The following is a 21,301-nucleotide window of genomic DNA, read 5'->3' on the forward strand; positions in this document are numbered from 1 at the left end:
GACCAAAGCCATAGCTCGCGCTTCCCTCTCCCGTGAGTTTGGCTCTACACATCTGCGAGGCCCTGGGCTGGTGTCCTGCGCTGGACCCTCTGCCTCCTTGGGCATCTCCATGCCTGGGGAGAGGGGGACTTGCCCAGGTGGGCGGAATGGAGGCCTGCGGTTGCCTGAGTCATCGACCTTCCTGGCGGGGTCTTCTCACACACCTGGACTGATTTCAGCAAAGGCAGGAAGGGCCCAGGAGGCGGGAAACTGGGAGTGGTGTGGGTTTGCACTAGTGACCGCTAGGGGAAGGACGAAGAATAGGCCACTTCGTGATCGTGTGAACCACCGGAGGGTGTGATGCTCCTGGTAACGCGCAGGATGCGTAAATGCTCAGTTAGCAGTCGCTCAGGTTAACGTCAGCGTCCTCAGTTGACCACCTCCAGCCCACTGTACCCATCCATTTGCCTGGTGAATTTCTTCTCCCCTCCTGCCCCTGAAGACAGGGCAGGGGCTACTTGAGTCGCTCCCCTCGGGCCGTGGCACAAGTTCTCACAAGTGCAGTTGGCTCTGTGGAGTTGAGACCCATTTGGTGACACGCTCCGGGTTTTCTGTTGAGCGCCGGTTGGTGGCTGTTCTCTCAGCTCTGAGGAGTACTGGTGGGGTCTGGGCCCTGCTGTGGCCCTGTGCGCAGTCTTGGTTTTCAATTAAGAGCAGCAGACTCGAAGCTGGCTCTCATTTAAGTCAGAGTGGGCGCAGTCAATATGTATCATATGTCTATGAAGCTGGGCTCCAGATCAATTGCAATTAGTTTGCAGCAGATTGCATTAACGTATCTAAAATTAATACGGTGAGTGTTCTAATGAAAAGGAATTGACCACAGCCACACGGTGGCTGTTTTTATTCTCCTCAAATGTGCTTTTCAAACTGTGCTTTCTTCTTCTTGGCTTAATGGCTTTAAATTGGTATGTCAACACAGACTTAATCTATCGATCCTTCCCAGTTGCCTTTTAAGACTGGTCCCAGATAATGGCTCATAGGTAACATTAGTGCTTTCTTTCATTAGAGGGCTTTTACTGATGCCTCGGACTTGTGTTTTTCTTGGAATGTTGGGTGGCACGCTACTGAGACTCTTGCGCCTGTGCTTATGCTCATATAGGGAGTTTTGTGCTTTCCTGGTATTAATGTCTTGCCCAGGCTTAAGAGTCAGAAGAAAGCGTAGCCCGTAACGTACAGTTAAGAACTGACGTGTGGCACTGACAACGTTGCTTCTCTGGCAGTTGATTTTTATCCCAGGATTAGTCTAGAGAGGAACTGCAGTCGACTTCAGTACTGAAAACATCGTAAGGGTGGAATAGCCATCGATAGTCTTGATCGTGTCAAATTTGAATTCTTTACAAGTGCGCATCGATTTTTTGTATTTTTTTCAGATTGTAAGGACTGATTCCTACTTTTCTGTTTTAGAGGCAGCAGTTCCTGGGGATGAAAGATGGTTAGCCCCGGGGGACGAAAGGCAGGCTCCCTTCTTTGGCATCCGGCTGGTATCTTTTTAATATTTCCCAGAGGCCGAGTCCCTTTGCGGTCTTCCTAATGTATCAGTCAGCGTCACGCAGCTGTGACCAGAGCACCCAGCTGGAGTGTTGGAGAGGAGCGAGGTTTATCTAGGTTTCTGGTTTCCGAGGTTCAGGCCACAGTAGCTGAGTCCGTAGCTCTGGGCCTGAGTGAGGCAGCACGTCGTGGTGCAGGGGGAACCCTGCTCAGCTCCTGGCAGCTGGAAGGAGGGAGGCAGAGGCGGAGGCCCAGGCAGACACGGAGGGAGGAGGGGCGAGGACGAGATGTGGCCCCCAGGGGCACCCCAGTGACCTGCTCCCCCGCCCGGTCACACCCCGCCTGCTGCGGCGTCCACTTGGCCGTCCACTCAGACATCGATCCATCCAGTGGATGACCACTGATGACATTAGGGCTCTCACGGTCCCGGCTGTCCACCTCTGAATGTGGCTGCACTGTCTAACCCATGAGCTTCAGGGGACAGTCCAGATCCAGGCCAAACCAACGATGCCAGAGGCAGACCCAGGCCAAACCAACGATGCCAGAGTCGCTGGCTCGCTGCTCTTCGGTGAACCGGGCTAGCCCCGAGGTTCTGGAGCCTCTCTGGCCTGGGTACATCCATGAGTACATCCTAGCTTGGAGGAGTCCCCAGAAAACATTTCAAGACCCTCTCTCGAGGTTGAAGGTGATGGCCCTGTGAGTCGGCCCGCGTCCCGGTCTGCCGATGCTGGGACCTGCAGGCGGGCACTGCGGGGCGTGCGCCACGCCGTCTCCACTCCCACCCTCCCCGTGGCACCGCTGTGGCTGGGTTGCTGGCGCTGCAGACCCACCTCTCCCACCTGCCTCCGCCTCGGGGTTTGCGGGTGGGAACACGTGTTAACTGTTCATTTTTTCCCTGTTATCTTTGTCACTAACAAATGGGGTTTATAGGCGTGTCAGGGAATGTTGCTGACGTTATCGGGTAGAACAGGAACGGACCTCACCGGTCGCCGCCGCTCTGCGCTTTGATGTGATGGCGCACGTAGGAGAGGCACTTCTGCTCCTCGGCGGGACAGCCGCAGGCACAGGCGGAGCTCAGAACAGATCAGTGTGTCCCTCAGGTCGCTGCGCTTGACGTGGCGCCAGAGGAGACGATCTCAGTAGATCACGGTGACCGTGTCCGGCTCCCTAGGAGCTGAGATGCAGCCACAGGGTGCCTGTGAGCCGGGGCCTCGGAGAATCGAGAAAGTCTCCCTGAGGCCCTTCACAGTGACGCTCGGCGTGCATACAGTCGGTAAAGCAGCGCTCTGCTCTGGGCACCCGGGGCGGGAGTGCGAGGGGCACAGGTGTGTAAGAGTCCTCAGTGTTTCTTATGACTTCAGTCAGGAAACCTGCAGCCCTGACAAGTGTGGGGTCCTGGACCCCACTTAGCCCCTCACCTGCGTGTGCCGTGTGGGGACCAGGTCGTCTGTCCTGGCACCTTCCTGATGGCTTGTGAGTGGCCCTCACTCCGTTGCATCATTTAAAACGTGCATGCGTTATATGTGTGTGTGACTGTGAGTGTGTGTGTGTGTGAATGTGAATGTGTGAGAGTGTGGGTGTTTGTGTATGTGTGTGAGTGTGTGTGAGCGTGTGTGTGAATGTGTGTGAATGTGAATGTGTGTGTGAATGTGAGTGTGAGTAGGTGTGTGTTTGTGTATGTGTGTGAGTGTGTGTGAGTTGTGAGCGAGTGTGTGTGAATGTGTGTGTGTGAGTTGTGAGCGTGTGTGTGTGTAAATGTGAATGTGAGTGTGAGTGGGTGTGTGCTTGTGTATGTGTGTGTGAGTGTGTGTGATTGAGTGTGTGTGTGAGTATGAGTTTGTGTGAGTATGAGTGTGTGTGTGATTGTGTGTGTGAGTTTGTGTGAGTGTGTGAGTGTGTGTGTATGGTGTGTGTGAGTCTGTGTGTGTATGAGTCTGTGTGTGTATGTGTGAGTGTGTGTGTGTGAGTGTGAGTGTGTTTATGTGTGTGTATGAATGTGAATGTGAGTGTGAGTGGGCATGTGTTTGTGTATGTGTGTGTGAGTGTGTGTGAGTTGTGAGTGAGTGTGTGTGAGTGTGAATGTGTGTGAGTTGTGAGTGTGTGTGAGTGCGCGTGTGAATGTGAATGTGAGTGTGAGTGGGTGTGTGTATATGTGTGTGTGAGTGTGTGTGAATGTGAGTGTGAGTGTGTGTGAGTATGAGTTTGTGTGAGTATGAGTGTGTGATTGTGTGATTGTGTGTGAGTTTGTGTGAGTGTGTGAGTGTGTGTGTATGGTGTGTGTGGGTCTCTGTGTGTGTATGAGTCTGTGGTGTATGTATGAGTGTGAATGTGTTTGTGTGTGTGTGTGTGTATGAGTGTTGTGTGAGTCTCTGTGTGTGTGAGTGTGAATGTGTTTGTGTGTGTGTGTGAGTGTGTGTATGGTGTGTGTGGGTCTCTGTGTGTGTGAGTGTGAATGTGTCTATGTGTGTGAGTGTGTGTGAGTATGTGTGAGTGTGTGTGTGGTTGACATTTTTAGTTAAGATAATATCATGAGGAATAGCGCAGGTTTTCTTTCTCTGCCTCTGTGAACTGGTCGCTTGCTGCCCACTGAGGGCACGGGAAGCCGGGCTGTGGTTGGTGGCGCCTCCTCACCTCTCTCCTGTTTCTCCAGGTGCCTCCTGTGACCTGCAGACGCTGGCTGAACCTGCAGGAGTACCAGAGCAAGAAGCTGATGTCCGACAACGGGGTGCGCGTTCAGAGGTTCTTCGTGGCGAACACGGCCAGGGAGGCCCTGGAGGCGGCCAAGAGGCTGAGTAAGCCCTGCACTCCCGGGGTCGGAGCTGGGTGGAGCTCAGGGCGGCGGCCAGGTGTGGGCCATGTGGTTGGGAGAAGCCCTCTGCCTGTGGGTGGGGCCAGCAGCTGGCCCTTCAGCCTCCCCGCAGGTGGGAAGAGCTGGGGTGCAGACCCCGGTGCAGCTCTGTCCCTTTGCATGAGGACCAGCTCCTCCTCTGCCTCTGCTTCCCAGACCCTGGACTGGCCTACGTCTCTGGGTGGCCCATCCTGTGGTGGCTGGGGTCTCATCAGCTCCCAGGCTTGGACTGTGACATCCAGAGCCAGGCTTGCCGTGTGCTGCTCACTGACCACCGGACAGATCCGACTCTCATTGTCTGTCCAGATGACTCCTGTGCCATAGAAACGTGTGAGCCACAAACATACTTCCTGAGCTTCCAGTAGTCATGTTGAAAAAAGCAAAACGAAATGGGTGAGGTCGACGATACCTTTTGTTGACCCTGATGTATTCAGATACCACCGTTTCAACATGTCAGTGAGCATTAGGAAGTGGTCAGTGGTGCACGCCCGACATGCCAGCTACTCAGGAGGCTGAGGAAGGAGGCTGAGAAATGGGAGCAGAGCAGTGAGGTTCAGGCTGGCCTTTGTCTGCATTTCTCCTTTATTGAATGTGTTGAAATACTTGGACTCCAGGCCTCAGGGTCACTTTTGAGAGACTTCAGGAGCTGCTTGCTCCAGCAGCCCGGTTGTCTTAGGTGCTGCATGGTTGAGACAGCAGCCAATTTCTGATTTCCGTGGGATGTGGCCTCCGAGCTAATTAGCTTCCTCCTCATGGGTTTGTCTTAGAATGATTCATTTAGCTGTCACTTCATGGTCGGGGACGTAGGCCATGCTTTTAAGTAGGGTTTGCGCTGGAGGAGTTATGAGTGTGGTGTGTACGTGCTGGGCTGGGGCAGGGCAGGGGACCCTGACGGTGGCAGCCAGTGAAAACCAAAACGGCGAGACCTCCCAAGCGCTCGCTTGGGGTCTTGAGGCGTGGTCTCAAGAAACTCAGACTGGATGCAGGAATCAGGAACGCTGTGGCTGTGTGCCCAGCACGCATGGTGTCCCAGAGGACCCCGGGCTGGCCCAGGGCCTCTTCGTGACCCTGCTCAGGGCTGAACAGGAAGTGGGGCGCCGACCCAAGCACCCCCTTGGGAGAATGAGGAAGCCTTCGAACTCAGCAGCTGCGCTGGCCAAGGTCTCTTCTAGTGTCTGCTGTTGGATAGTTTGGGTTTGAGAGGAAATTCACGAGGCGCCGCGACCAGTCCCAGCAGGCGGGAAGTGCAGTGTTGGTAGGAAGCACAAAGGAGGTGTGCGTGCCCACAGCCGCCTGGAGAGGGGAGGCGGGAAGAGTCTGGCAGAACCTCAGGGCTCTGTCAGGACCAGAAACCAAAGTGCCGAGGCGTTTGCCCAGGAGATTCCAGGGTGGGAGCTGGACCTCACGCCATCTTCCTGTTTGTTCTAGAATCGGGTCTCCACCAGTAACGGGCTGGTCGAGGGGCTTAGGAGGCCAGGGCCCCAGTGCGCAGCGATTCCTGCCTCAGACCTCTTGCTGTCCTCAGTGGGACATCTCATTCCAGGTGTTCATTGCTGTCACGATGCAGAGACACCTGATGGTCTGCGTCCTGGCAATCCCCTGCTAGGAGAGTTCCTCTTGATCGCAAAGGTTTCTAAATGACTGAAATGTATTTGGCTTACCTTTTTCTTTGTTGTTTTTGTGGATGATTTTTGAAATAAAATGACGTTTTATAAAATACCTGAAGGTAAGTGTTGAGATTAGGCACACCTGATGTCCAGTGTGCTCTGTGTGGGTTGCCTTGGGCCTTGTCTGAACCCATGGTCCTGGCTGGCCATTGGTCCCGGTGACCTCCTCGCCTCTTGGTTGCCTTGAACCTTCCCCACCTCTTCTCTCTGCCTTCGAGGCCCTGAGGCAGCTCCAGATCCTCTGCACTGCCTCGGGGAGTCTCTTCCAGTCACCTGCCAAGTTCTGCCTCTGTTGGTGCAGCATCGTTGTTTTGTAGGCAAGGAATCAGGCAAGATGAGGTTAAAAACTGGCCAAGTTGTGGAGCTAGTAATCAACAGAGGTGGGATTTGGATCCAGCCAGATTAGATTTGATGACCTCGCCATCTCTCTTCCTCTTTGCTAACTTGATGATGATATTCTTTGGGGACTGTTTTGTGTGGCTCAGCACTTTTTAGATGGAAAATGCATATTAATAAAATTAGAAGATTCGATTAAAACTGGATGTGGCAGGTTCTAAGGTGCAATTTATAGAAACTGTGTGATCTGCAGATATTTCCTTAATGATCCATTTTGTTGCATCTCTGGGCAGTAGAGCCATTTGCCGTGAGTTGTGGAGAGCTTGTTAACATGAACATTTGTTTAAAAAGGGCAGCGCGCAGCATTTTTTTCTGAAACACAATGGATAATGATAAGACATCGAGAGAGGGCTTCATTTTCTTGCATGGAAAATGGACTTAGGTCCGATTGAGAGTAAATTTGGCTTGGTGAATTAAGATTTCAGTGTGTGGATGGAATCCATTTCTGTAGCAGTTCATAGGGAGCCTTCTCGCTCTCACTTGAAGCAAAGGATCGTCTCCTTGCATGCAGTTATCTTAGGGTTATTACTTGCACGTTTTCCTCTCTTGGATTAAAATTAATGAATACCATTGACAGCTAATTACAGCACACCTACTGTGTGAATGACTGATCTTTATGTTGCCTTTCAGTCCTCTTTACAGTTGAGCAAAGGGTTGTGTTTCTAACTCTCCACAAAGGCTTGTCTTCAAAGAGGATTTGCACACGAGCATCGCAGCACTTACGTTGACCTTTCAGTTTCTGGAATCTCTACAACTTATTAATTATTCCCCACATGTTGACAGGAGGCTCCCACCACTTGATTAAGCAGGAAAGTGTATTTTAAAATCTCCACGGTTTTGTTTTTGCCAAGAAAGAAAATTGAAATATGAATGGAGGAATTAATCTTCTTTGAGCTAATGAACACGCACCCTAAAAAGCAGATAAGGAGCTTTTATCGAACGTGGCTAGCTTGGATTGCTTTCTGCTCTGACACGTTTCCATTCGTCAGTATGACGACTTACTCCTTTGATTTTGTGTCGGTGGGTCCCACGGCCTGGTGGATGGGCTGACCACTGAGGAGCTGCTGCCCATGGCTGATGATTGACAGTGCTGGGAGCCCGGCGGGCAGCGGAGCGCCTAGCCAGCCGCCGTGACTGGTGAGGCTCTGTCACGTTCCGTGGCTCAGGTCTTGCAGGAAAGTCTTATGTTCTGTGTTAAGATGGTGTTCCTTTTGTCCTTTGGTGACAGGCAGTGATGACACTGTTTCTGTGAGTTAAACCTGCATTTTCCCAGCGTGCTATGGCCCGTCATTTTGCGTCTGGAACGGGTAATACAGAGACGCTGCTTATGGAGTGGGGGGCGGCTCTCAGTGGCTGAAGTCGTGTCCGCTGCCTGGGAGCACCAGACAGCTGGCCTGGGTGTGAGGTGGCTGTGCCTTGGCTGCTGTTGTTCCCTCTGGCTCTGTTTCTGAGCCTGGTTCTCCTGCCTCTTTGGTGGTGGTGCGAGCTTTCTGCTGCTGGAGCTCAGGACCCTGGCTCATGCGGATGAGTGATCATCTCAGGCCCCTGAGAACAGCACAAGGCCCACCGTACATATGGTCATCAGGAAACCTCCACTTGCCAGTGTGTACTTGCAGCAGCTGCTCCTTGAGGGAGTGCCCGAATTGGAATTAATGGTTTGCCTGAGCTGTATTTATAAAGAGGATTCCGTGGCGACAAGTTGGGGTCTTTTTCATATTTCCTACTATGTGTATATTTGCAAGGAGAGCTTCCTTTTATAAAATATTCTTTTTTTACTTTTCCTGAGTCTGTAAGCATAAATGAGCTTCTCTCGGACTTCCCTTATAATCCTTCAGAGCTAGGAATCTTGTCACTAATTACCTGGTGGTTCTTCCTGAGTAGGAGCAGCAGGTGAGCTGTGGAGTGAGGGTCCAGACCAAGGTGATGGGCAGCCCGGGTGCAGCGTCCTCTCAGTTCCCTTGGAAACCAGGGCCCAGTGCTGTGAAAGGCCACCTCTCATCTTCAGTACTGGCACTATGGCAACGCAGCCTTGCGTTCTACTCACCTTCCAAGCAATGTTCGTGGCAGCTCTTAACCTCCACTTTTTCCATTCATTTATTCATTGACTTCTAGGTACATATTTAAATAGTATATTTAACAGAATGAGGTTTTTTTTTTTTTTTTTTTTTTAAATAAATTTGGAAAAGCACTAGGCATACAGCTTTTTAAAGATTTTTTTTGAAATTCCACATTGTAACATGAGGGTTACGCATTGAAGCCTGTTTATACTTGTGGATGGACTCGATTATGTCCTATCATGATTCTTTTTGGTCTTGCGCTTTTGCATTGCATGGGCACAGCTAGCTTCTGTAACACACGCACTGGCCGATGCTCGACACTCAGTGGCCCACGTAACAGAGGCGCTCCTCGCTCACAGTGGAGCCCAGAGGGCTGTCCTTGCCCTTCTCGGGGATCATGCTGCCTGCACCATTTCACCAGCTCCCGGCTCCCAAAGAGGAGCTGAGCAGTGCGCCTCTTGGCCACACAGGGGCTCCAAGGACGCATACCTCCCAGCCACACAGGGGGACCAGGGGACGCGCGCCTCCCAGACATACGGTGACCCCAGGACGCGCGCCTTCCAGCCACACACAGTGGGGCCCCCACCCCTGGAGAGGCCATATGCCTTCCAGCCACACACAGGGCCTTGGAGGATGCCCCTGGGGACTTGGATGGACCAGGTTACTGCAGGCCAGTCTACTGGCTGAAATCGCCTGAGGCCGCAGCTGCAAGGCAGAGCTTCAGCCCTGTTTGGAAGAGGAATTGGGCTTGGTGCTCAGGGATGGTTTCTTCCTGGGCTTTCAGGGCCTAGAGGAGATCCGTCTGTGCTTGCAAGCTGGTGGGAACAGGGGCAGGGTGTTTGCGTCTCCTCTGTAAGCCACCCACCTGTCCACGTTTGAGGGCGAGGAGCCCTGCCCATCTTACACTTGTAAGAGGGCTGCATGTGCATACGTTATGGTTTGGATGTGAGGTGTCCCCCAAAAGCTCTAGTGTGAGACGTGCCAGCAGGTTCAGGGAGAAGCGACTGGGTTGTGAGAGCCTTAGCCTAATCAGTGGATTCATCCCTGATGGGATTGACCGGGCGGTGACTGTAGGCGGGGGTGTGGCTGCAGGAGGGGGCACTGGGGCGGGACCTTGGGTGCATGTTTGTATCTGGTGAGTGGAGTCTCCTCTTCCGATCACCATGTGAGCTGCGTCCCCCGCCACACTCTTCCATCCTGACGTCCTGCCTCGCCTTGAGCCCCGAGGAAGAGAGCCTGCTGTCTATGGATGGAGACCTCTGGACCCTCCTCTGCAATTGTCCTCGTGGTGTCCTTTAGCCACAGCATGAGGAGAGCTGACCGAAAGGGCACCTGTGTGCCTGTGAGCACGGCGAGGCTCCTCTGCCTGTCCCTGACCCGTGAGCCGCCTCCTGGTGTGCAGTCCTGTAGGCATCCTTCCTGCCTGTGTCCGTGGCCTTTCCTCTGCAGCCTGTCCACAGGGGGACGCCTGTCCTGCTGCCTGTGACTCTGCTGTCCCAGGAGTCACTTACCTTCGGGAGCCTTGGCCTCCCATCTCTGAAGTGGAGTTGGTGATACTTAGGGATGCGTCTGGGGCTGTGAGGAGCAGAGCTCGGTGCCTGGGGCTCAGCAGCTGTGGCTGGGACCCTCACCACTGTTACTGTCACCCACTCTTCCTGGGCCAGCTTGTCCATTAGCTGTTCAGTGGAGCCTCCTGGGCAGCCTGGGGCTGGTTAAGAAGGTGGACCCAGGAGGTGGCCGTGGTCAGAACTGGCCCCGCCCTCCTGTGCTGTGTTAACTCTGAGGCTTCACTCCCACCTACGGAAACATGGAACTGCCAAAGTGTCTGTCCTTTGGGCAGTGAGCCGGCAGCGTCTGCCCCTGGGGACGGGTGATGCATGGTGTCGTAGCGTGGGCTTCTGCCGCTGCAGTGGAGGCGTGGACCCCACCTCTATAGGTACAGGCAGCAGGGCTGTCCCTTAGCCTCTGGTGTCCGCATCCCAGAGGCACAGAGCCCATTCCTCTTGACCACTGTGGGCTGATCGCTCACAGGACACTTTGCATTTAAGTAGATTCCGTGTGTCTCTGGACATCGGGACAGGAGGTTCCAAGACACAGATGGTAGCAATGTTTTCCTAAGTGTCTTCAATCTGAGGTGCTGTCCCCCTTGGCTTGTGTGGGACAGAGTCACCTCTGTCGCAAGGGGACTCTTACTGACATGGGTCCCTCTACACTCCCAGCACGCTCCATTCAAACAGGAAAGCTCGTGTCTCCTTACTCCGAGTGACCTTCAGGGATGACTCCTCACCACAGGGACGACTCCTCACCAGCACCGGATGAACAGCATCCCCGCTTTGTGGGAAGGAACGTGCAGCTTTAAATCCTATCAGTTAATCCATGCAGCATTTAGGTCCTGGATGAGCAGGAGCTCAGGGACCTTCCTGGCAGGACATGTGCTGGGAGCCAGGCGTGTGCAGAGTCATGCGTGCTCTGTTCCTGCTCCTGCTGTGCCCTGGCACCTTGACTGCAGAGCGGGTTCCATGCACGGGCCTGAGAACAGACACCGCCAGATGCCCCCCGCTAGCCTGGGAGTTGCCATGCCTGACCTCTCTGTGGAGATACCCACGTGTTTCCTTGATGTCTTTGGCAGTGTCCTTGAGCCTGGTTTAAGGGGAGGGGAGCTAAGGAATCTGCAGACTCAGGGGTCCTGGTGGGAAGTGGGGGAGTCATGGAGGATGGTGACGGGGTTGGCCTTCCCTGCTACCATTTTGTGGTGGGGTATGGCCCAGTGTTCTCCAAGGCTGGGCCTCCTGTCTGGTGACACAGATCAGCCTTGGGCAAAATGTGATTCTTTGGTTTGGATGTGAGGTGTCCTGCCAAAGCTCTTGTTAATATAGGAGTGTTTGGGGTGAAAAGATTGAATTGTGTGAACTGTGACCTGAGCAGTCCTTCCTGTTTGAATGGACTGACTGGGTGGTTACTGTGGGCAGGTGTGGTCAGGCTGCATCTTCCCCCTCTTCCTCTACTTCCTGGCTCCGCCATGAACTGAGCAGCTTTCCTCCAGTGGGCCCTTCCACCATAATGTGCCACCTCATCTTGGGCCCAGAGCAACGAGTTGGACTTCTTTGAACTGAGACCTCCGAAAACATGAACCTCCTCTACATTGTTCCTGTTGGATATTTTGGTCACAGTGATGCAAAGCAAAGCAAGACAAATTGGTACTGAGAAGTGGGATCGTTGCTGTGACTGACCTGACCATGTGGTTCAGCAGCCTTTGGAGCTGATTTGTGGGAGGAATCTAGAAAAGTTTAGAGATGTAAGCTGGAAAAGCTTTAGGATGTTGTAAGCACAGCTGAATGGATGATTCTGGTGGGTGCTTCGAAGACAGAGTTTTGATTCTAGTGAACTGTGCTCATGAGGTTTCAGAGGGGAATGAGGCCTCTGTCAGGAATTTGTCCAGAGGCCTCTGGTGTGATGTTGATAGAGAAGTCATCTGTATCATGTGCATGCCCTGAGACTGTGTGAGGCTGAATTTAAAAGCAATGAACTCATGAATCTGGTGGAAGAAATTTCAAGGCAGCACAGCATTAAGTCAGGGGAATGGATGTTGCTGTAGCTTTTAGCAAGGTTTACTATGAGCAGTTTGGCGGGAGGAGTGCACATAAAATTGGGGATAAGGAAATTATGCCTGTTGAAGAGATTGCAGCCCCTAAAGAGATGCTGAGTGCTTTGCACAGAGGTGATAGAAAGATGGCTTGAGGGCATCTCAGGAATTTGCAAGACCATACCCACTGAAAGTTCCAGGTATATAAGAGAGAATTCCTTTGAGAAGAGATGATGGGGGCATCCTGCTCACATAGGGGAACCTAGAAAGTTGGTGAGCTACACAGGCATTCAGGCTGCTGCAGCGGTGAGTCTCAGGGGCCCAGGTATGGCACAAGCTGGCACAGACCTTGGCATTGACCTTGTGGTGCTGGTTGTGCAAGAATGCAGGATGATCAGGTTGAGGGGTTATGAGGGCTTCCACTGAGATTTCAAAGGAAGGCCTAGGAGACCAGGCAAAGTGTAGCAGGGTTGGATTCCCTGCAGGCTGCCTGAGAGGGTGATGTGTGAAGCTGTAAAGGTGAAGCTAAAGTTGAAATGGAGACCCAAGGAATTCAGAAATGCCTATAATGTAGACTGCCTACCCCCCAAACTGCCAGCTGCAGAGAGAGCCAGGATGAAGAGTCTGTGTGCACTTCAGCTAGCCAGACCAAAGGGGCAGAGCTGCCCAGGCCCTTTGAGGGTACCTTGCATACCCAAGTGCCCCTGATGCTGTGTGTAGAGTTACCAGACCTGTTGCCCTGTTTTGACCCCACCCCTTCTTTCTGTGCCCTACTCCTCCCTTTTGGGTGTAAGTAACTTGCTTTTGATTTTCACAGGGGCTCACAGACTTGAGTTTGCTTTGAATCTCTTCTGAGAGTTTGAACTTTTGGGCAGTGATGGAAATGTTAAGAGTAGGGTACTCTTGGAGGTGGACTAAATGTGTTTTGCATTGTGCAATGGACTTGAACGCTTGGGGGCCCTGTGGAATGTTATAGTTTGGGTATGAGGTGTCACCAGTAAGCTCCTGTGTTTCTGCAGGAATATTCAGAGATGAAACAATTGTCTTGTGAGACCAGTCCATCCTAGTTGAATGGACCAGCTGGGGGTGACTTGAGTGCGTTGGAGGAGGTGGGCCACCAGGGCATATCCTGGAAGCGTGCATCTTCCTGAGAGCCCCTCCCTGCCCTCTGCTTCCTGGCTGCCATGAGGTGACAGCTTCCTGTGCAGCTGCCTTCTGCTAAGATACCCTGCCTCATCTTGGGCCCAGAGCAATGGAGTCAGCAGGCTCTGGACTCAGCTTCTGAAACTGTGAGCCAAAATAAAGTTCCCTCCTCCGAGTAGTTCTCGATGGGTACTTTGGTCACCAGGATACAAAAGTGGACTCTCGCTGGCCCGTGCCCCTGCTGTGCCCGCAGCCTGCATGTGGTGTGAGGAGCGTGCATTTGTGCTAGGATGGCGAGGAAGTCTGCAGTTCCTGCAGCTCTTCACTCTGCCCCTGCCTCTCTGGACTGGTGGTTGTTGAGCCTGGATCTCGGGCAAGGTAGCTTCTGTGCCTCGGTTTCCCCAGCGTAAACCTCCCCCAGCTGCGCAAGGGGCCGGTAGCCTTTCTCACTTGGCAGAGCTGCCTCCTCGTTGTGTGAAGGGTCACCATCTGTCAGTGCAGGTGGGTCAACGTGAGGAGGCACTCCTCAGTGCTCCTGGGGTGTCAGCTGCTTTGCTTTACGGCTGTTCTTATTTACAGGTACCTTTCCTGCTGCAGTGTCTGGATCGGCAGACCTGGAAGACAGGGCAGAACCGCTTAGTCACGTTAATGGCAGAATCTGCCCTGGTGAACACCAAAGGGCGATTCGATGCACGTTTCCACGTGTTTTTTGGCATTTTGTGATTTTTCTGCAGGGATTAGCATCCCCCACTTGAGGCATGTGATGCACTAATCACATAAAGGCAGTCCTCGCAGTCCCTGCAGCTCTAACTTGGCTTTCCCTTGCCCTCTGCTGGCCAGCATCTCTTTGTGATGGCACCTGGGCCGGCTTGTCTTTCTGCTCTTAAGCCTTGCCTTTCTCTGTGTGTTCGCTGCCTTGGGTATTCTGTGTGCTCTTGACTGAGTTGAGTTCTGAGGTCATACTTTTTTTTTTTTTTTAATTTGCTCTAATTAATTACACATGACAGTAGAATGCATTTTGACACATCATACATAAATGGAGTATAGCTTCTCATTCATTCGGTTATATGTGATGTAGAGTTACACAGGTCATGTGATCACATGCACACAGGGTAATAATGTCTGATTCATTCTTCTTCCTACCCCCACCCCTTCCCCTCTGTTCACTCCCCTCTGTCTAGTCCAAAGTACCTCTATTCCATCCCCCAATACTGTGAATTAGCATCCGTATATCAGAGAAAACATTCAGCCTTTAGTCTTTGGGATTGGCTTATTTCACGTAGCGTGATATTCTCCAGTTTCATTCATTTACCTGAAAATTCCATAATTTCATTTTTAAGACTGATTAATCCATTGTGTATATATACCACGTTTTCTTTATCCATTCATCTGTTGAAGGACATCTAGTTTGGTTCCATACTTTAGCTATTATGAATTGAGTTGCTATAAACATTGATGTGACCATGTCACTGTAGTATTTTGATTTTAAGTCCCTTGGGTATAGGCTGGGGAGTGGATAGCTGGATCAAATGCTGGTTCCATCCAAGTTTTCTGAGGAATCTCCACACTGCTTTCCACAGTAGTTGCACCAAGCAGTGTAAGAGTGTACAAGTGTACCTTTCCCCTCACATCCTCACCAACATTTATTTTTGCTTGTATTCCTGATAATTGTCATTCTGACTGGAATGAGATGGAATTTCAGTGTAGTTTTGATTTGCATTTCTCAAATTGCTAGAGATATTGAACATTTTTCCATATATTTGTTGATGGATTGTATTTCTTCTTCTGTGAAGTGTCTGTTCAGTTCCTTAGCCCTTTTATCGATTGGGTTGTTTTTTTGGTGTTGGGTTTTTGAGTTCTTTACGTATCCTGGAGATTAGTGCTCTCTCAGATGTGCATGTGGTAAAGATTTTCTCCCATTCTGTAGGCTCTCTTCATGTTATTGTTTCCTTTGCTGAGAAGCAGCTTTTTAGTTTGATTTCATCCCATTTATTGAGTCTTGATTTTACTTCTTGCACTTTGTAAGAGTCTTGTTAAGGAAGTCAGATCCTAAGCTGACAATGGTGATAATTTGGGCTTACTTTTTATTCTATTAGGCACAGGATCTCTGTTCTAGTGAGTAAATCTTTGATCCACTTTGAGTTGAGTTTTGTGCAGGGTGAGAGTTTAGGGTTTAGTTTCATTTTGCTGCATATGGATTTCCAGTTTTCCCAGCACCATTTGTTGAAGAGATTATCTTTTCTCTGGTGAATGTTTTCGGTGCCTTTGTCTAGTGTGAGATAACTGTATTTATGTGGGTTTGTCTCTGTGTCTTCTGTTCAGCACCACTGGTCTACCTGTCTGTTGTGGTGCCAATACCTTGACGTTTTTGTTGCTGTGTGAGCTCACGCTTTCTCTGGGGTGCGAGGAAAGGCTGCTGGACAGACAGCCTTGGAGACTGAAGCAGCCCACCCACGCACTTCTTCTTCTTCCTTTTTTTTTTTTTTGCGACGCTGGGGATCGAACCCAGGGCCTTGTGCTTGCAAGGCAAGCACTCTACCAACTGAGCTATCTCCCCAGCCCCCCCACCCACACACTTCTTGCTCAGTTTGTTCCAGCAACTTATTAGAGATCAGGAAATACACAGCCCTACACTCCTGATGAGTATTGAGCCCTTTTCCTGGAAAACTGTTCTGTATTCAGTGGGCTCCACAGTAGAAGAGGCATTTTTCTGTTAGTGTATCTCTGGAACCATTAATCATCCTGGAAGGTTTCTGTTTTTGTGTTTTTGTTCTTTGGTAAAGAAAATTCAGGGCTGGGGTGCAGACTGAGGTAGAGCGCTTGCCTGATGTGATAGATCCTGGTTTCTGTCCAGCACCACATAGAAAATATGTGAATCTCTCTTTTCCTGTCTGAAGTCTCAGGAGCCTGTTTCCCTCTGAGGCTTTGTGGAATGGAGAAATGGTGCAACAGCCACTTAACACTCTGAAACCAGCCCCTGGAAAGCCAGTGACCACGTGGGGAGGCCTGTGGGGAGGGACAGGGTGGACGTCCTGCAAAGGTGTGTGTCCTCCTGGATCTGATGCAGGATCCCGCTTGTTCTTCACCTAGGGTGGGGTGTCATGGGACAGGAACACCCAGATGAGGAAGTGGACTCAGCCTCAGGGCCTGGTCAGGGTCTCACCGTGGCACACTAAGGGCCGGGCCCGACCCGGGCAGAAGCACTAATGGAGACCCACGTACATTCAGTACTGATTTATCAGTGCCCACCTAAGCCCAGCTCAGTCTGTGCAGTACACTTGGCTTGGCACGGACAGAAGGAGCCGCGGGGAAGCCTGCTGATCTCATGTCTCTGACCTGATGGAATCTGGAGCAACCTGCAGTGCTGGACTGCCTGCCCCTCCCTGGGGCCCCTGTCCACCCAGCTGTCTGCCGTGCGGGTGCCTCATGCTCCTGCCTGCCCGGATCCACCCCCTCTTCTGCAGGTGGCCTCCTCTTGAGCCTGGTAAAACAGGGGTGCCACATTCACCTGCTGGAGGATGGCCAGGCCTGGAGAAGAGGCCCACACTGGACACTCAGGTGGACGTGGGGGACAGTGCAAGGTTAGGCATCTGCAGGCTCTGGGCCTGCCCCACAGCTTCAATGGTGGCATCTGGTCCCAGGGCAAGCAAGAGGGGCACGTCCCGGTACAGGCTGGATGCAGGTGCCGTGTCCTATCCAGCGAGGCACATGACTGGTCGGTTTGGCGTGAGGTCGTGTGTTGCTGCTCAGGTGCTGCGTGCTGAACACGTGCCTGGAATACGGCACGCCTCGGGTGGGGTCAGAAGCGGAGCCTGTGCACAGTTCAGAGTGTGGTCCTGGGGTTGTCAACAGAGTGAGGAAATCCAGCGTTGGGTGAGGGGTGGTGGAGGACGCAGGAGGGCCAGGGCCCAGGGGTGACGTTTCTGTGGACGCGGGGGGGCTGTGGAGGCAGCCTTGGGGCCACAGGGGATCCTGGAGCCCAGGGCTGGTGGAGAGATCGGGGCCCTGGGTTGTTGCAGCGGATCACTGTGGACTCTAACTGAGGAGGGATGGCGGAGCTCCCAGACCTGAGCTCACAGCGGCCTGCTCGGATCTGTCACTTTGCCAGCGCTCGGTGAACCTCCCGGCCTGCGAACGCGTCTCTCACGGCCGCCGAGTGTCACAGGCATGTTTTGTGGCCATTCGAGGGCCTAAACATCGACGCTCCTGGCAAGTAATGTGGAGAAAGTGGCTGTATATTTAACCACCAAGTTTTGTGTCTTTTGCTAAAATATGGAGCCCAGAGAGCCGATCATAAATCCAGGTCGCCTGGTGCCGGCCGTGCCTCAGCGTGCGTGGGTGCCAGATGTCTTCATCTCCCCAGGATTTATAGCAATGTGAATAATGTGTCGGAGACTAACAAATCAAAATCTCATTTCAGATGTGTGGCACTAATGTGGGGCTGACTTATTGTTTCCTGTGTTGGATTTCTGATAAAGTCACCCAAGCACCTCCTTGGAAGGAGGGGCGGGAGGGAGCCACCGCGTGTCAGGCACGAGGCGTGTGCACCTTCCCATCCACACGGATTCACTGATGAATTCTTCATCCAGGAGCAGCAGAACCGAGCACCTCGGTTGAGGAACACCCAGCAGTGCCAAGTGTTCTGATGGCCGAGGACTTAGGCAATGCACGGTCCTTAAGAGAAAACGAGAGGGACTGATTCTAGTTCTTATTTATTATAATGATATTTTTATACTGTTGGAGACATTTACTCAATAGTAACCAGATGTGTAACGGAACCGGCTGCATGAAATTTTCATTTTTATGCACACTCTTGGAAATCTTAGACAAGGTTTGTCGTATGTTATGGAAAGTGGAATGGTCTTTTTCTAGCCTGAACAGCTGTGTCGAACAGGCTGATAACATCGTTCCCTGTCTCCAAGTGACCATCTGTTTTTATGGGACTTGACAGGTAATTTATTAATTTTAAGAGGTTTGTTTTAGTGAAATCCTGGCAGTTGTGCATGCAGCAGCATTTTGGGAAAATACTGTAACACTCTGGGATTTCAAGCCTCTCTTTAGTCTTGATATCATCTTTAAGCACCTTTTCCTTGTGTGTTTTGAAATGGACAAAACCCCTTGTCGGTGACCACTCCAGCAGAGACCAGACTCTAGGGGCCAGTGACTGTTATTCACTTTGGCTTGGGCCAAATTTAGGAATATAACTAAGCAAGTCATCTCTTCTTTTCTCTTTCAGTACCCACTCAGGTTGTTTCTGTTGCCTTTTTTGTATAAAAATTAAATGTAAAAGAGGTGGTGAGCTGCTGTTTGAACCCTGTCCAGCTGTCCCTGCCCTTCCTAGGTCCTTCTGGATCCTCTCAGGTCTTGCAAGTCTGCGGCTGTCTCACCTTCGTTTATCACGTTTAAGGCTTCTCTGAATCACCAGGCTGGATGCAGAGTGGAAGGCAGCGCCAGGGTCGCTGTGCTGACTGCGACAGCGTGGGGATCCTTTACGAGGGGCGCTTACTCAGTGCTTTATAGTTCCCAGTGTGCTCGGCGCGCAGGCTCGGCCTTGCTTTCCTCCAGGAGGGTCAGGTAGCTGGGAGCAGCCTATCTGTTTTCATTTGGGAAGCTGAAGTATTTTTAAGCTGAGTGATTGTGCGGGTGAACAGTCAGCTCATCAGTTCTGTCTTGCAGTCACCGGTGCTGAGAAGAGGCCAGATCATTTTTAGCCGAGCTCCCCAACCTGTGAAATGAGACGACATTTTCTTCCCCACTTCCCTGGAACAGCGTTAGGAAAACAACTGAACGGGGGCCGTTGGCTGGATGGCAGTTGCTAAGTGGGACTCTGCAGGATTGGAGCCTCACCCACTTAGAAGCAGTTTAATTACTGTCCAGTGTGGCTCTGCCATGGTGCTGACTGGAGGGGGCAGCGGGAGAACCAGGCGCCGTGGACCCCTGGGCCCACAGACCCGGGCAGACCCTGGTTCAGATCCTCACATACCACCAGGACTTAGGACCCTTCAGTTCCTGGGCCTCATAAATTCAGACCTGCGGTTATAACCTGTTTCTGACTCTCACATTGTACTGCCTTCAAGACAAAAACAAAGCAAAATGGGAACCCGTAGTATGTTCTAGAGCTTTTGAAAAGAGCACACAGAAAGTAGGAGAGGCCAGCGGCATCCTTCTTACCTAATTATTCATTAAAAAATGAAACAAACAGACAGCCCATAGGGTCATGGACATCGGGCCAACTGGGAAGGGTAGAGTAATTGGCTGCCTGAGGACTGAAATTGGCATATTGGACTTTGCTGCAAAGCTTGCTTGTTTCTGATTTCTGGGAATCAATGAATCTCATTAGTGCCTCCTTCCTTTCCTCCGTCCTCCCTCCCTCCTCTCTCCATCCTCCATCCTCCCTCCCTCCTCCCTCCTGACTTCCTTCCTTACTTCCTTTGCAGAAAGAGAACCCCATCCAGCAGTGCAGGTTTCAGGGGCATATGGGGAGCTGCCTAGCAGCTTCCTGTGTTGCCTGGTGTTCCTGGTTTCTGTGCTGTGGATGAGGACAGAATTCCTCTTGCTCATCAGCAGCTGCAGCCTCTGCCAAAGTCATTGGGAGTTGCAAGTAGGCTGTGGCATTCTTGTTACTAAAAAAGAAAAGGAGCTGGCTTCAGAAGCAGTGTTTCTTTTGGAACCATATTGCAACTACTCATGCCCATGGGTGGTCCTGAGAGGTGGGGGTGATTCTTTTCTAGTGCAGGGTGTGGGTTGGTTGGCATTATCATTATTTGACAAATGTTGGGGGACATCAGCCATGGAAATGATTGACATGAAGCAGGACTCTGGTGGACGGGGTGAGGGTGGCCGCGGGAGGCAGGTTCTCAGTGTGCAGGGCTCTGTGCCTTCCTCCTGTGCCAGCGCCTACCTTCCAGCAGCCGTTGGTGGGCTGGAAACGGGAGGTGAGGGACCTGTGCCTGCCTGCTTACTGGCTGTCACTGCGTTCAAGTCAGCAGGACTGCGTTTCACCAAGCATGCCCTGACTCCAGGATGAAAGGACACGGGGACATTGAGTCTCCTCTTCACGTGTCCCCCACAGTCAAGTCCAGAATGATTTTAGGAGAGTTGAGTCACAGCAGTGTTCAGAAACGCGAAGGGCCAGTTGGCTGGACACAGGCTGCAAGGCAGGCGTGCCCCGAGTGGTCAGGGGGTGGCAGAGAGGGCAGCTGACTGAAGGCAAGTTACCAGAAACAGGACAGATTGGGACATAGGACTTGGCCTGCAGTTGGAGAGGTGCTGACTGGGTTCACATGGAAGAGGAAGCCATTTTGCAGAGCCTGGTTTTACTTCTCAAAAAGCGTTTTGAGTCGTATATGTCATATCAAAACTTACCCTTTTCAAGTATATAGTTCAACGATTTTTAGTGAATTTGCCAAGCTAAACAGCCATCACTGTAGGCCCCTTTTGGAACACTTTCCTTCTCCAGTTAGATCCCTCAAGCCCATTTTCAGTTAATCCCATTGCACCCCAGTTCCAGATAAGCGGGACCCTGCTTTCTGCCTCAGTAGATCCAATTGCACAGTGCTGGGCTCCTGAGCTTGGCTTCTTTGGCTTGATACAATGTTGCAAAGGTTTGGCTTCAGCTTGTTATGATGTTATGATGCAGAGACTTGACTTCAACTTGATACAATGTTGCAGAGGTTGGCATTGACTTGATACAATGTTGTAGCTGTTCTCCTCACTGAATGTGATAGCAGCTCCTCCCTTGTGTGTTGAGTAGTGTGCCACCGAATGGGTGTGACCACCCTGTCGTCACACCTTGGACATTCCTGTCATTTTGGAGTTTGGGCAGTTGTGAGTCTGTGTGGATTATGGTCCTGTTTCTCTTGGGTACTGTGATAGGCAGAGTCTGGCCCTCAGACTTGGGCCTTCCCCAGGGAATGTGCAGCATTTCATGTGCCATGGGACTTTGCAGATGTAATTATAGTTACTAATCAGTCGACCTTAAGATAGGAGGATTACCTTGCATTGACTGGAGGAACCCGTTTGGTCATGTGAGTCTTTAAAGCAGAAGAGGAATTCACAAGAGGCTTAGCAGAAGCCGGAG

The 21,301-nt window shown here is 51.7% G+C and overlaps 1 protein-coding gene across 1 annotated transcript in view; it reads left to right on the forward strand.

Annotated features, from left to right (window-relative positions):
- The window catches only part of SUCLG2 (succinate-CoA ligase GDP-forming subunit beta), a 189,903-nt gene that overhangs the window by 38,356 nt on the left and 130,246 nt on the right, over positions 1-21,301 (forward strand). Inside the window, exon 2 of the mRNA XM_079122396.1 lies at positions 4,178-4,319. Within this exon, the coding sequence (XP_078978522.1) occupies positions 4,178-4,319 (142 nt within the window). The remainder of the gene's footprint in view (positions 1-4,177; positions 4,320-21,301) is intronic.

The sequence above is a fragment of the Sciurus vulgaris genome (assembly GCF_902686455.1).
Source record: "Sciurus vulgaris genome assembly, chromosome: 19".
Taxonomy (NCBI): domain Eukaryota; kingdom Metazoa; phylum Chordata; class Mammalia; order Rodentia; family Sciuridae; genus Sciurus; species Sciurus vulgaris.